The sequence below is a fragment of the Petaurus breviceps genome, unplaced genomic scaffold (assembly GCF_028583685.1).
Source record: "Petaurus breviceps papuanus isolate PSGF00001 unplaced genomic scaffold, PetGlider_PUasm1.0 185, whole genome shotgun sequence".
NCBI classification, from domain to species: domain Eukaryota; kingdom Metazoa; phylum Chordata; class Mammalia; order Diprotodontia; family Petauridae; genus Petaurus; species Petaurus breviceps.
This window is the reverse complement of record NW_027185797.1, coordinates 31,705,367-31,718,468: the sequence shown is the minus strand read 5'-3', so window position 1 is coordinate 31,718,468 and position 13,102 is coordinate 31,705,367. Positions and strand designations below refer to the sequence as shown.

Below are 13,102 nucleotides of genomic sequence, written 5' to 3'. Positions count from 1 at the left end.
TTTTTTTTTTTTTTTTGCTTTTTGGAGGGGGGGAAGGTAGGGCAATTGGGGTTAAGTGACTTACCCAAGGTCACACGGCTAGTTATTGTGTTAAGTGTCTGAGGCTGGATTTGAACTCAGGTCCTCCTGACACCAGGGCCAGTGCTCTATTCAGTGTGCCACCTAGCTGCCCCCAATATTACTATTAAACTAAGAAAATATGTGATTATAAAATAAGCTACACAAAGAGTTTTGCTTGTTTTTAAATGAATCTGTATTTCATTAGCCACAATAGCACATATGTTCATTTGAAAAACTGTAACGTGTGCATGTAAAAGACATATGGCCTACAGCAAATCTATGTGCTTATTATGAACTCTGCCCCCAGTCCCAGGTTCACAGGCTCCCCCACCTCTAGATAATGTTCTGCATACAATGAGGAGGAGTCCCTGAAGGTTCCCTCAGAAAGGGAAGTTACCTGGGCAGGCCTGGGCCTTCACACAGAGTTGGGTAATTAGCAGTGTATCCAAGGTGCCTTAGGGTACAGAGGCAAGCCAAGGACACCAGTTGTGAGCCCAGTACAAAGGTGAAGGTGAACTGAGACACTGACTGAGGGCAATAGGAGGAGAATGAAGAGTTAGGACATTCTAGAGGAGTTACTACAGAAAGAAAATGACAGGATTTGTACACTGGCTGGACGCAGGGGGGCTGAGGTAGAAAAAAAGACCAAAGATGACGGGGGTTTTCAACCTAGGAGACCAGGAGAATGGTTTTTCATGAACATAAACAGGGAAATAAAGAGGTGGGACAAGTTCTGGGGGAAATGTTAAAATCATTTTGGATATATTGAGTTTGAGGTGATAACAGAAGATCTAGGCAGATGCATCCAGCAAGGAAATTGGAACTATGGGGAAATGGAAAATTGTTCTTGAGAAAGCTTGAGAGGCTGAAGTTTCTGATTTAGGAGAGAGGTGAAGAATTGATAGTCTTAAGCCAGAGATTCTCAAAGTATGACCCGAGGATCCCTAGGGGTCCTTGATACTCTTTAAAGGGCTCTGTGAAGTCAAAACTATTTTCATAATGATACCAAGACACTTTAATTTCTAGTACGATAAATATTGATAGATATAACCAACCACAGAAGCAAAAGCTCTTTGAGAAGGGAGTCCTCATTAATATTTAACAGGGTAAAGGGGTCCTGAGACCAAGAAGTATGAAAACAGTTGGTCTAAGTCATGAGAATGGATGAAATCACTAAGGGCAGAGAGAATAGAAAGAGGAAAGCTAAGGGGCAAAACTCTAAGGAAATAACACATTTAGGTGCTGTGGGAGAAAGAGAAAAACACTGAAGAAAAATGGGGTAGGAAGAGAACCAGGAAGTACTGTATAACAACAATCTTGAGATTTTCAAGACAGAGGAGGCTGTCAGTATCAAATAAGTATTAACCCCTGAACAAATTACTTGAGAATAATTAACTTATTTTTAAAAGTAATAATAGGTTTCTGCCTCTGTTTCATTGGTTCAATAAGCTTAAATGTTCATCTGCTGACTAGGAGCAGAAGGGTCTTTAGAGATTTTAGGTAACAGCTTAATTTGATTATTCTTTTCATAAGCTGAATGAGAATGTAGCATCCATAATCACATTAATTTAAACAACCATGTTTCTAACAATCACTGTTGGGTACATGCCGCTTTCTTTCTAGATGATGCCTTGATTCCTGATCCTTTTCACTTTCCACTGTAACATTTACAAAAAAAGTAATATCCTCATCGCCACACTGAGAGAAGGAAACCGAGACAGTATAGGGATGTGAAATGACTATGCCACCAACTCTAGAGGAGGCTTTGGTGATGCTACAAGACGCCTGGCAGATGATGCTACCTGGCCCTGAATTTCTGAGCACGAATCCCACTGAACCTTGGAGACTCAATGTGCTCTGACCTCTTAATAAATGTTTATAGGCAAAAACCTAGTGAATTTTTAGTCTTTAGAGTATTCCTGAGTTCATTCTAGCTGCCTGGAAGACTGGGGCTGCCAGAACACAGGTATCTGTGACAGAAAATATGCTCTGAAGTTTTCAAGTAGAAAAAAAATGGGTACAAAGCTGGGATCAACAACATTGTGCTGCACCAATCCAACTCCAGATGCCCATCCGCCCTTAGAAGACTACCTGCACTAGGGCCACAGCCACGGCCTGCTGGAGCAAAGCTGAGTCTGGCAGTAGCTTTCCAGCCCGAAGGGTGACTCTGGGGCTGAGACTGTGAGGAATCCAGCTGCTTTATTATTTAGTTCTTAGTCCAGTAATTAAGTCCAGCTGGGGCATTTATGTATGTATGTGTGTGTGTGTGTGTGTGTGTGTGTGTGTGTGTGTGTGTATATATATGCATATATCTGTGCAAATATGTACATAGACAGATGCACATGTGTGTATGTATACACATGAATGGCAATTAATGCATTTTATGTTAACCCTATCTTTGTCCCCCCAAATTAAAAATTACTTCCCGATGCCAACTCATGAATCTTAACATTGCCTTGGTAAGGTGGTTGAATAGCCATTCCTTACTAATTACATTTTGTAAATGGGGAAATTACATTTTGTAAATGGGCATTGAAAGAAATTTTTTTCCTAAAAAATCACCTAAATACCAGTTAGAATAATTTAGGCCTAATGTGTCTTTATTCACTAGAACTTGCTATTCCTTTAATTGTTAATATTTTAAATAATATGTTTTTAAGCTTATTTTGGGATATATTTGATCCAAATAATTATATATGATTTTGTAAATAAATCATAGCAGCCATTATAGCTTCATAAAACAAAAAATACCTCACTTACCAAACATTTTCAAATTTTCCCAGAATAATAACTTTATATAAAGCCCAGTTTGATTAGAGCTCATTAACATAAGAATTTCACCTTTGCATGTATTCATTTTTTCTATAAAAATTCAAGGAAAATTGGTTTTTTTTTAGAAAAAAGTGTGATTGTGGTCCAAATCAACTCCCTGAGCAGTTCTGAGCTATCAGATATGCTGCTACATGTCCAGGAAAGCATCTCAGCCTCATAGGAGTCTGCCTTAGGGAGCTCTAGGGCATCAGCCTTTGTTCCCAGTTATAGGTGGATGGGGACTGAGTTAACAGCTTTTTTTCGTTTGCTGTTTTGAAGCTGATAATATAACATCATAATTCAAACACTTTCCCCAACGTTCTCCTGGAGCGTCTTCCTGACACCAAGGCCAGCCCCCAGTGTAAGCCCAAGGTCCTTGTCTCTTTCAGGGTCTTTTTTTCATTTCTTTGCTCTTTGCTCTCTTAATAAAGATGCTCTCTCTGCCTTCATAGTTCTTCTGGCTGCAAACAGCTGACTGTCATTATGTAGGAGGTAGGGACTTGTAACGGATTTTAGATCCTGTACTCTTTTGATCTGATTGAAATGGTTTTGTTAGTTTCTCTGAGCTTTCAGCATTCTGGGAAATTGAGCATCCTCAAACTCTCAGAGTGCTTAGGCTGTACTGTCAAATTTGAACACACAAAAAGAGTAGATTTCTCCCCTTTCAATTGCTTTTCCCTACCTGCAGCCATTATAATGGATTCCACAGCTATGGTGTGGACTCCTGAGCTTGTCTAAGCCTAAACATCTATTCTTATCACGCTTAAAAAATAACCCAGCTGCATTTAGTACAGCCATCTGAGGGCAGGGTAAAATTCCAACATCCAAACATTCCAGAAGGGGTCTTTGTTCCATCCTATTCCCTGCTCCTGCAGTGAATCCTAGACACAAGTCATGCCTTGGCTTGTGTTCTTATGCAAATATGTCACTTAATTCCAAAAAAATGAGATAAGAAAGGATTCTAACAAGTCACCAAGCTCTGCATTAAAACAAATATTAGGTAGTCACATTAAGAGGACCGCCTCCTTCAGAGCTGCAAACACTTCTTACCCAATAGATCACTACCATCAAATGACAGTCCTACTGTTATGCAGGGTACCAGGCTAGACAATTCTTATGTGTGCCCTACTTAAACAAATTCAATGTATAAACATCCAAAATTACATAGTAGAAATGTTAAAAAAATTTTTTTGTCTTACAAAAGGATTTACTATAAGATCACTTTAAAAAGTAAACTTCCCCAATGGTTTCAAAATAAGACTTTAGGTCTAAAATCTGATTTCTAGATAATCTCATAGGAATAACTATACTGTAAAACCAGAACACACCCAAGCAAAGCCAATTACACGGAGTCCACACCCTAGAGGGACTGACACATCACAACCTCAATACCCACATAAGCATCCCAGTTACAAAAAAGAGTGAATAATAATAAAGATTTGGGGTCCCATTTACTTGCTTATGTGAACCTTTTGGCTGGAGAATAATTTGGTAAAAAGTAAACATACACCAATCATTTGTAAATATACCTTAACTAAGGCAAACCATAATTTTGACCCTCAAAGATTTTTTTGAAAATATTTTAAGAGACAGAAGAGAATATCCTGGAGCATTACAGGCATAGGGAGAAGGACTGGGGGATGAAGAGGACAGAACAGGGAAGTTGGACAGACAGAGGGAATGGAAACAAGTGGCTGGTGAGGGCTGGGTGTGTGAAGGGGGCAGAAGATAGGAAATGATCACTTCAGGATTTAGAGGTGAGTGAGAGGGTGAGTGGGAGTGCCGAGAGGAGGGGCAGGGGTCAACACCATCTCACTTGGCTTTGGTACCACTACTTCTGCTCCTCTCATCTCTCTCCTACCCTAAAGCACCAAATCTTACCTTCTTTTCTTCCATTTTTACCCTTCCCTCAACCCTTTCTCACCTTCCTATTCTGCCTCTCCCCCTTCCAGTCTCTCTCCCATCTAGAGCTGGCCTTAGAAACAGCTGGGCCAGGTTTGTTGTGGGTCAGGCCACATCCCTGGCCTGGAATGTTTCCTCCTTCCCCCAAGCCATCATCTCCACCCCTGGAGAAATGAAACAAACTGAAAAGTGTCAGTAATAGAGACAATTCTTAAACTGTCATTTATATGCATAAAAATGGTGACTCCATGTTCTAATGCTATTCTGCAAATAACTACAGTGAAAGAGAATTACTAAATTCTAAATAACTTCTCAAATCTTCAAATTAAAAAGAAAAGGTTTAAAAAACAGGACTGAATAATTGTGTCTAAACAAGACTGGTTGAAAAGTGAGGATTCTGGTGACTGGTTAAATTTCCTGTCAGATGGCCCCCAATCCCCAAAAGCTAGTTCCACATAATGAATATATGGAAATACCCTTATACACATGCAAACACACATACACATACACACACACACACATCTGGTCAGATGGAGTTCAAGGCATCTAAGGCTACTTGCCTGGCAGTAAGGACTGGAAAGTGAGGGACAGGACACACATGGCCAGAGAATGGAGTTAGGCAAAAGGTAACATTAGGAAAGTGAAATGCAGAGATGTGAGGAACAGTGATAAAACCTTCCCCAAGAACCAGGAGATATGAAACAACACTGAAACTTCAGCGCTTCTTGGCATGCTATAAAAAGGCCTTCCTCTTAGAGATACTAAGTGGTTAAATACCTAAACATGCCTGGGTCTTGACTTGGTTTCAGAATATGTTTTTAAATGTTCATAAATTAAAATAATTCTTAGGAAGATAGTTCAGGTGGTTAAGACTGAAGTACATTTTCAGAAGCCATAATAATAAATGGATTTTCAATTACTGAAAATGGTCTGAAGTAATACAGCCCTCTAATTCATGCCCCAAGTGTAGGGCAATCTTTCGTAGTGTTTCTATGGAGAAGTGTCTGACTCCAATCCAAAGCCCCTTCTCAGAGGGAAATTCCCTTTTCTCTCATCTTTCTTTCCCTTTGTTCTCCCCTTCCCCCATCCCTTCTGGTTGGAAACTTTGCCCCTGCTATCCCCCCACCTCTGTTCACTCACTTCTCACCTTACATCAGCAAATGTGTAGTAATGGGTAAAGTCTGTGAGAGTAGGGGGAGTGGAGAGAGGGAAAGGGGAAGAAGGAGAAGAAATGAGAAGAGGAAAAACTGGCAGATGGGAAAGAAGAAAGTGGGAGAGCTAGAAGGAAAGGTAAAGAGGGCATCCTTTAACTTCCTAAACAGTTGCCCTAGACTGGAGCTTCTGGTCCTTATCTTTCCGACCACAGAGATAAAGACCATGGAGGGATTAAGGTTTTTACTTCAACAGAACTTGGGGACCAAAAGAGCCAAAGGCATCTCAGAAAAGAGAAATAAGGTCAAAACTCTACCCAAAGAGGAAGAGCACAGAGTGCCTGGGGAATCAGGGGAAAGGGTCCTGGCTCTGGACTCACTGACGAAGCACTTCCTATCCCAAGCACTGAGCTAGCCAAAGGGGGACAAACCTGGACTCTGGATCTCCTTGGTGGGCCTGAAGTCCCCTTACTTGTATGGGTCCTCATAGATCTTTATCAGTAAGACTGTCATAGTTAAGAAAACTGGCCTTTGTGCTTTAGCTGCAGGGAAAGACCAATTAAAAGCAAGAGGGGAGAAAACCAAGGCTATTTTTCTTAAGCTACAGCATAAGAGCCCCCTAAGAATTGACAATGATGACAAGGCACCTGCTGGCCCAAAAGAGGATCAATACAGATCTGACAAGAGACCAAAAAATATAAATGGAAGGTGATTTATAGAGCTGTCTCTTCTCTTCTGAAGAAGTTTAGGATTATGGTTGCAAATGATACATTTTGTGAACTCTGATTATCATTTACTTTGAGTATATTTTTCTACATATATGGCTGGGTTTAACTTTTCTGGGTTGTGTTTTTGTTGTTTGTTTGTTTGTTTGTTTTTAAAGAAAGAGGATATTTAGTCTCAAGAGGAGAAAATTTAGTGGGGAAACACAATTATAACTTAGAAATGCCTGAAGGGATGGCATGTGGAAAAAAGAACCCATCTCGTTTTACTTGATCCCAGAGAAGAACAGCAGAGCCCAAAGGGGTGAGTTACAGCCATGTCAGCCTCTCCAACAATGGAACAGGACTGCCTAGGAGGTAGGGAACTGCCTGTCACTAGGGAGACCAAACATGGGCCATGCTGTCAGCAAAGGTGAGCATCGCATTAGACGACTTCTGGGGTCTCTTTCAACACTGAGATTCCAGGCACTGGTTTCTAGTAGCTGGGAAAGTTTCAATTGCAGTATGATTTCTTCTCTGTTCATCCTGGCAAGACAATAAATTGAAAGGGAAAGACGAGATTCTTTACTGATGGTTTCATTGGTACAATTTCCAACTGAGCTGCTGGAGAATGAGGCCCTTGTGGATTTTGTGTTGGGCAGCTCACCATCACTGGAACAGACTGGATGGAACCCAGAGCTATGCTTATTGATGATAACAGCAACAAGCAAATACTCTGCAATGTGCTATCATGTACAATCAAGTGAGTTCCATCCTCTGCTCACCCCTTTCTGTGTTCAAGACAGTAGCAGAGTTTTCTAAAATGACAAATGCTCTCACTGAAGCATCTGAGTTCTCTAGGAGCTACTGCTGTTTTAGAACAGAGAGGCACATCTGGCTTATGTGTCTTAAATCACCAAATGATGCCTCACTAATGGAAAATATTAACATTTTTATACCTTTCTTGAAGTGCTTTCAAAAATCTGGGGCACTAATTGAAATTGTGTAAGTATTCATTTAAAAGAGGAAACTTCTTTACTTCAATGGTTATTTAATCAAGCCCCACAGCTTCATCCATTGATCACTGTCCACCTCCCTGCTCCTCCCCAAGGGCAGCCCCTTATTTTCTATTTCCTGGCAGTCTCATTTGTCTCCTTTGCTTATTTTCCCTCAGCCCCAGAGACTAAAGCAGCAGCTGAAACCAGATTCACCAAGAAGAGGAGCTACTATTCCTACTTGGTCAATAGAAAGATGGTTGGGAAATGGATTTTGTTTCATTTTTTCTACCTCCAAATAGACCCTTTCATATTTGCAGCTGCTCCCCAGAAAGATCCTGCTCCCTCTCCCAATCTGGGATCACCCTTTGAGGAAGGGGGAAGGTGAGGAAGAGGAAGAGAAGGGAGAGGATGAAGATGATGATGAGAAAGAGGAGGAAGGAGAGGAGGAAGAGACTCATTAAGGATGAGTTAGGAAAGAGGAGAGAGGTAGAGAAGGGAGCACTAAGAAAGGCCGGTGAATGCCAGCAAAATGTGAAATAATAAAAGTCACAAACTGTTGAAACAAAGATGGATTTTACAAAGAAAAATCTCATTCCAAAGAAATAGAGAGGCTTGAAGCTGTTGTTATATTGTGATATTCCTCAACCAGGAAAAAGGAAAAAAACTTAAAACCACTACTATTCATTCTGTTTCAAGCCCTATGCCGACCTGCTGGCATGGCCAGACAGCAATCAGAACCCTTATGAAGCAACATCCGGTGCATGGTCATTCACAGAAGCACAAAAGCCCACACTAGAGAATGAAGGCAATTACATTTTCCATCTGAATCACACCTCTCCTATTTGAAATAAAATTGTTTGAGAAATAAAGCAAAGCTCATTTTCATTCACTAACACGTTATACAGAACATCTATATGCACAAGGCATGTGGATCCTCCCTTGTGCCTAAGGCATGCTTTGATAACAAATTGAGTAGATGCTCAGAGGGTCATTAGCGCTTCCCAGGTCACGAAAGGCCCACTTACGTACATGTTTCGGTCTTTAAAGGAACTCTAAGAAAAAGAGCGCCTGGCTCATTAGGACTCTGCCATGGAGAATGCACGTGTCAGAGCGCACGTTCCTCACCGTGTCTTTTCCATCTATGCCCTCGTATTGACATGCTGGTGACAGCATTTCTGGATATTCTCGATGAAGTCGGGGTAATCTCAACCTGAATGCATCTTTTACCCTCCTTACTAGATTTCATGGCAACTGCAGGCAATGAAGTCTTTATTGCATTAGCAACCTAAGGAGGAAAGAAATGACTTAAATTATATAAAGACGTATACAATTTCAAGTCCCATTACACTTGTAAAGAAATGGATAAGGGAATAAATCCATACGCTCCCGGAAACATGACAAACAAAGATGAAGCTACGTCAGATGCCAATGAATAACAAGCCAATACTTGTGGACATCCCGCACACATGTGCACAACGTGATGACTTATTACAGAGCCAGGAGGGTGCCCAGTGACGGTCTTGGAACCCCTTCATAATTACGGACTTTCTTTTCACAAATAACAATTCATTGCTCTGCAAGACAAGGTGCTAAATGACTGAGAATTATTTGTGTGTTTCATATGCTGTGAATGCTGGCTCCACTGCTTATCATAAGTCAAAGTAGAAAAATCCCCAAGTGCGGCTGGGCCGGGCTGAGCCATGAAGCACGTACCAGCAGTGGTTCGGGATACAGTTCCAACTGGGCTCTGTACAGGACATCTTCCAGGGCCGTCTGCGCCACATCCCACTCTCCATTATAACTACAAAAATGAAATCCAAAGTGTATAACTTTCTTTGTTAATTCCACATATACAAATAAAGTCACAATTAAACTGTCATAACATTTATCTTCTGTAAGAGCGATAGCTAACTGTATTAGTATACTGCCTCTCCATTCCACTCCCTAAAATAGTTTTAAATCTTTGAATTCCTTTCTAATGCATTGAGAGGCCTGTGAATAGTAATACAAAGAAAATTTACACATGTACTTTTTTTTCTCCTAAAGAATTTCTTCTATTTATAGAATGGAAGTCAGATAAACAAGGGACTTCAAAGTAGTTCAAAATATATCTCAGAATGAACATTTAGAACCCTGCATGGTTAGACTGCCATACATCTCCCACAGCCTTTACTGGGATATACCTTGTAATATTTTGACTTTTGAATCCTAAGTATTCTGATAAAGTCCTTAGAAAGTGTACATGATGCTATTTTAATTGACAGACTAATTATTCCAACTTTAATGAACCATAAGTTGCAAGTCTTGCAGAGAAATCAGGAAAAGCCCACGAAGATGAAGAGAGAGTTGAGAGACAGAAGCAAGCCTGTCACAAGCCTGGCCTGGCCCAACAATGAGGATGGCCAGTGGATATAAGAGGACCACTGTCTGTACCCAAGTCCAGGGGCTGGCACCTATGAGGTAGGGAACAAGACCATGCCCCTGGAGGATAAACCTGGTGCCCTTATCTCCTTCTGGTGCCATGTGTTGTTCAGGTGCAGTACAAGCAGAGAGAAAAATGAGAGTCACCTGTCCGATCATTCAACAAGCCTTCACTAGGCGGTTTCTGTGTGCCAGATACTGTGTCGGCCAAGAGCTTCAAAGACAAACATGAAAGAAGTCCCCCCTCATGAAGCTTCCATTCTGTTGGAGTGGGAAACAATATATACAAAGGAAAGCAAGTAAAAAGTCATTGTGGAGGGCAACCAGGGGAGGCAGCAATGATATACTGGAAGGAAGTAATCAGAAAGGGCCTCCTGGAGGAGGTGGCTGCTGGGGAATTAAAGAAGCAGAGAGAGGAAGGCAGGCATTTCTAGGCAGTAGGGGCAGGCTGCGCCAAAGGAGAAGATGTAGGATGGGATGCCACGTAGGGGGACAGCCAATTGGCCAGCTGGACAAGAAAGCCGAGAATGCGAAGGAGAGCAATGGGCACCAAGCCTGGAAAGGGGGGCTGGAGATGGTACGGAAAAGGCTCTGAAGGCCCAACTGAAGCATTTAGATTTGATTCTAGAGGGAGCCAATTAAGCTTCTGAGCAGGAGAGTGAGGTGGCCAGGCCTGGGCTTTAGGGATGGCAAATTGGCAGCCATGCAGAAGATGCAAAGTTTTAACAAAAAGACTTTTTAAAAACATTCTCTAATCCTCCCTTTGGGATCAGAAAAGTTCTGTGTGATGGGTGGGGGAGGCCACAAGGAACTTCATCGGATGGTATGGCCCCAGTTCATTAAATGTGGGTCAGAACATGTGCATGTGCCTGGCCCAGGAGGGACGGCCACTTCTAACTTTGTGTTTTCCTAATCTTGTGTGGAGCAGGTTGAAGATGTTCGTTCTGTGAGAAAATGTTGATGTTGAAGGTACTTTTTCTTCTAAATGATGAATTTCAGGAATTCTCTTCCTCCTCACCTCTCCCCCTGCCTTCCCTGTTTTCCTTCAAGTCCTAGGTGGAAGCTCCCCCTTTATGCTGGCATCTCCCCCCCCATCCCCCGCCATAGCTCGTTTTCCGTTTATGTTGCACGTGGCTGGCTTGTAAGTAGCTGTCAGCATAATGTCTCCCCCATCAGAGAGACACTGCGCTCCCTGAGATCAGGGGTGTTTTTCTGATTTTCTTTACATCCCTGGGTGCCTAGCACAGTGCCTGGCACCTAAGAGACCCTTAACAAATACTAGCTGACTGATTTACAAATTATCTATCAAAAATACTATAAACATACAACAATCTGGGGGTACAAAAACAGGCTTAATTTCCTCTGTTTGACTTAAATTTTTTTGACTTTTCCTTTACACTTGGGTTATTATGTAGCCAGACCCCCTGGGATGGTGTTTTTGTATGTAAAATATACTGGCAGAAACCCACATGTTCTATGGTTAAGTATGTTTGTGGCTGGAAGGAAAACTAATGAAAAGTCAGAAGCCAGGCAGTGCCCAAGCACAGCCACGGGGCAGCGCCCGAGGACAGCAGGAGCCCACAGAGGTCACTTCACTCGTTATCATGGTTAGAGAAGAATGGTCTCGGGTATTCAGATGTTGGTAAGCCACACGGCATTAGAAAAGGAACACACTACCCCTTCACACTTTTCATCAGCACATCTACACAAGTCTGCTTTCAGCATTTCTAAATCAGAAAATCTAAGGTTCTTGCCCATTGCTTCTCGGAGTCAATGCAGACAAGACTTAGGAAGGAAGACTGTGAGGATCTGAAACACTGTCACACAGCCTATGTATTAGACTAGTTCTCTTGGCTCTAGGGGTGAGAAGACCAGAACAGTGAGAGGAAGTGACTTAGAGACACGATTCAGCCCAAGGGCAGGAAAAACTTCTCCACATCCAGAACCATCCCAAAGTGGGATGGGCTGCTTGAGGATGTGGGGGGTCCTCCTGCACTAGAGGGCTTCAAACAGAAATTGGATAAATATTGTTGGGGAAGCTACAAGAAAGAATTTTTATTTTTGGTTCAGGCTCGATCATCTCTGATTGTGGGAGGTGAGGCAAGGCCCATGGAGAATCAATGGGTGGAACAGCTAAAACCAGGAACGGGCAAGGCAGAGAACCATCTAGGGTATAACACATGGGAAGAGGAGCATAGCAGGGGGAATCACTTTGGAAGATGATTTTAAAATAATCGCTATATTACTTGCCAGAAAATTCTATTCTCTATGTCATATGTAGACATAGTGGGTGGTATTTGATAAATATCTAATTGGCTGACATAGGTTCTGTTTGTATACACGTCACAAGAAAGGCTCCAAACCCCAAGCAGACAGGAACACAAAAGATGTATACATTTTCAAAGTCTTGTCTAGGGCATACAAAGGACAACCTTGGCTCTGATGGCTGGTCTCAAACACGAGTGGTCTTAACACACAGCTCTCACGTAAGGTAAGAGTAATTATAAAGGACAACTGTCATATCTTGGGGAGGATCAGAAGATACTTCTACAGATCACATGAAATATGTAAATAAGATTTTCTGTCCTCTCAGCTCCTAAAAATATGAAACAGTTGTCATTTTTGCTCCCTCCTGAGCCCAAGAAAATATTATTGCTTTCAGTAAATCAATGAAGACTTTTCTGAAAACCTAGCAGCAATCCGTTTTCCTAAAGCCCTGTCCAGACTTAATTGTGATTCTGGAGATGACAGATCTTCCTAGACACAGCAGGATGAAAGGAATGAAGAGACAGAAAAATACGATTTTTCATTCTCACTGCCATACAAATAGCACAATATCTGACTTCCTCCTCCTAGCCAAATATCCCTTTGTTCAATAAACATTTATGAAGCATTTCTACCCTGGATCAATTCCAACTAACCAGAAATTCACTTATTTTACATAATCATGACAAACAACACTCCATAAGCATGCTAAAATATTTATGCTCTTAATTTCTTATATAATCAGAGAGGCTTTGGAAAGCTATAGAAAAGATTATGAAGCAAGATAGCTCTG

General features: G+C 41.6%; 1 protein-coding gene across 2 annotated transcripts in view; it reads right to left on the bottom strand.

Annotated features, from left to right (window-relative positions):
• HYCC1 (hyccin PI4KA lipid kinase complex subunit 1) overlaps window positions 1-13,102 on the bottom strand; it is a 106,305-nt gene that overhangs the window by 17,313 nt on the left and 75,890 nt on the right. For both annotated transcript variants that reach the window (XM_069088732.1, XM_069088733.1), the window contains exons 9-10: window positions 9,337-9,424; window positions 8,749-8,908 (exon numbers count right to left, since the gene is read on the bottom strand). In XM_069088732.1, coding sequence (XP_068944833.1) covers window positions 8,749-8,908; window positions 9,337-9,424 — 248 coding nt within the window. The remainder of the gene's footprint in view (window positions 1-8,748; window positions 8,909-9,336; window positions 9,425-13,102) is intronic.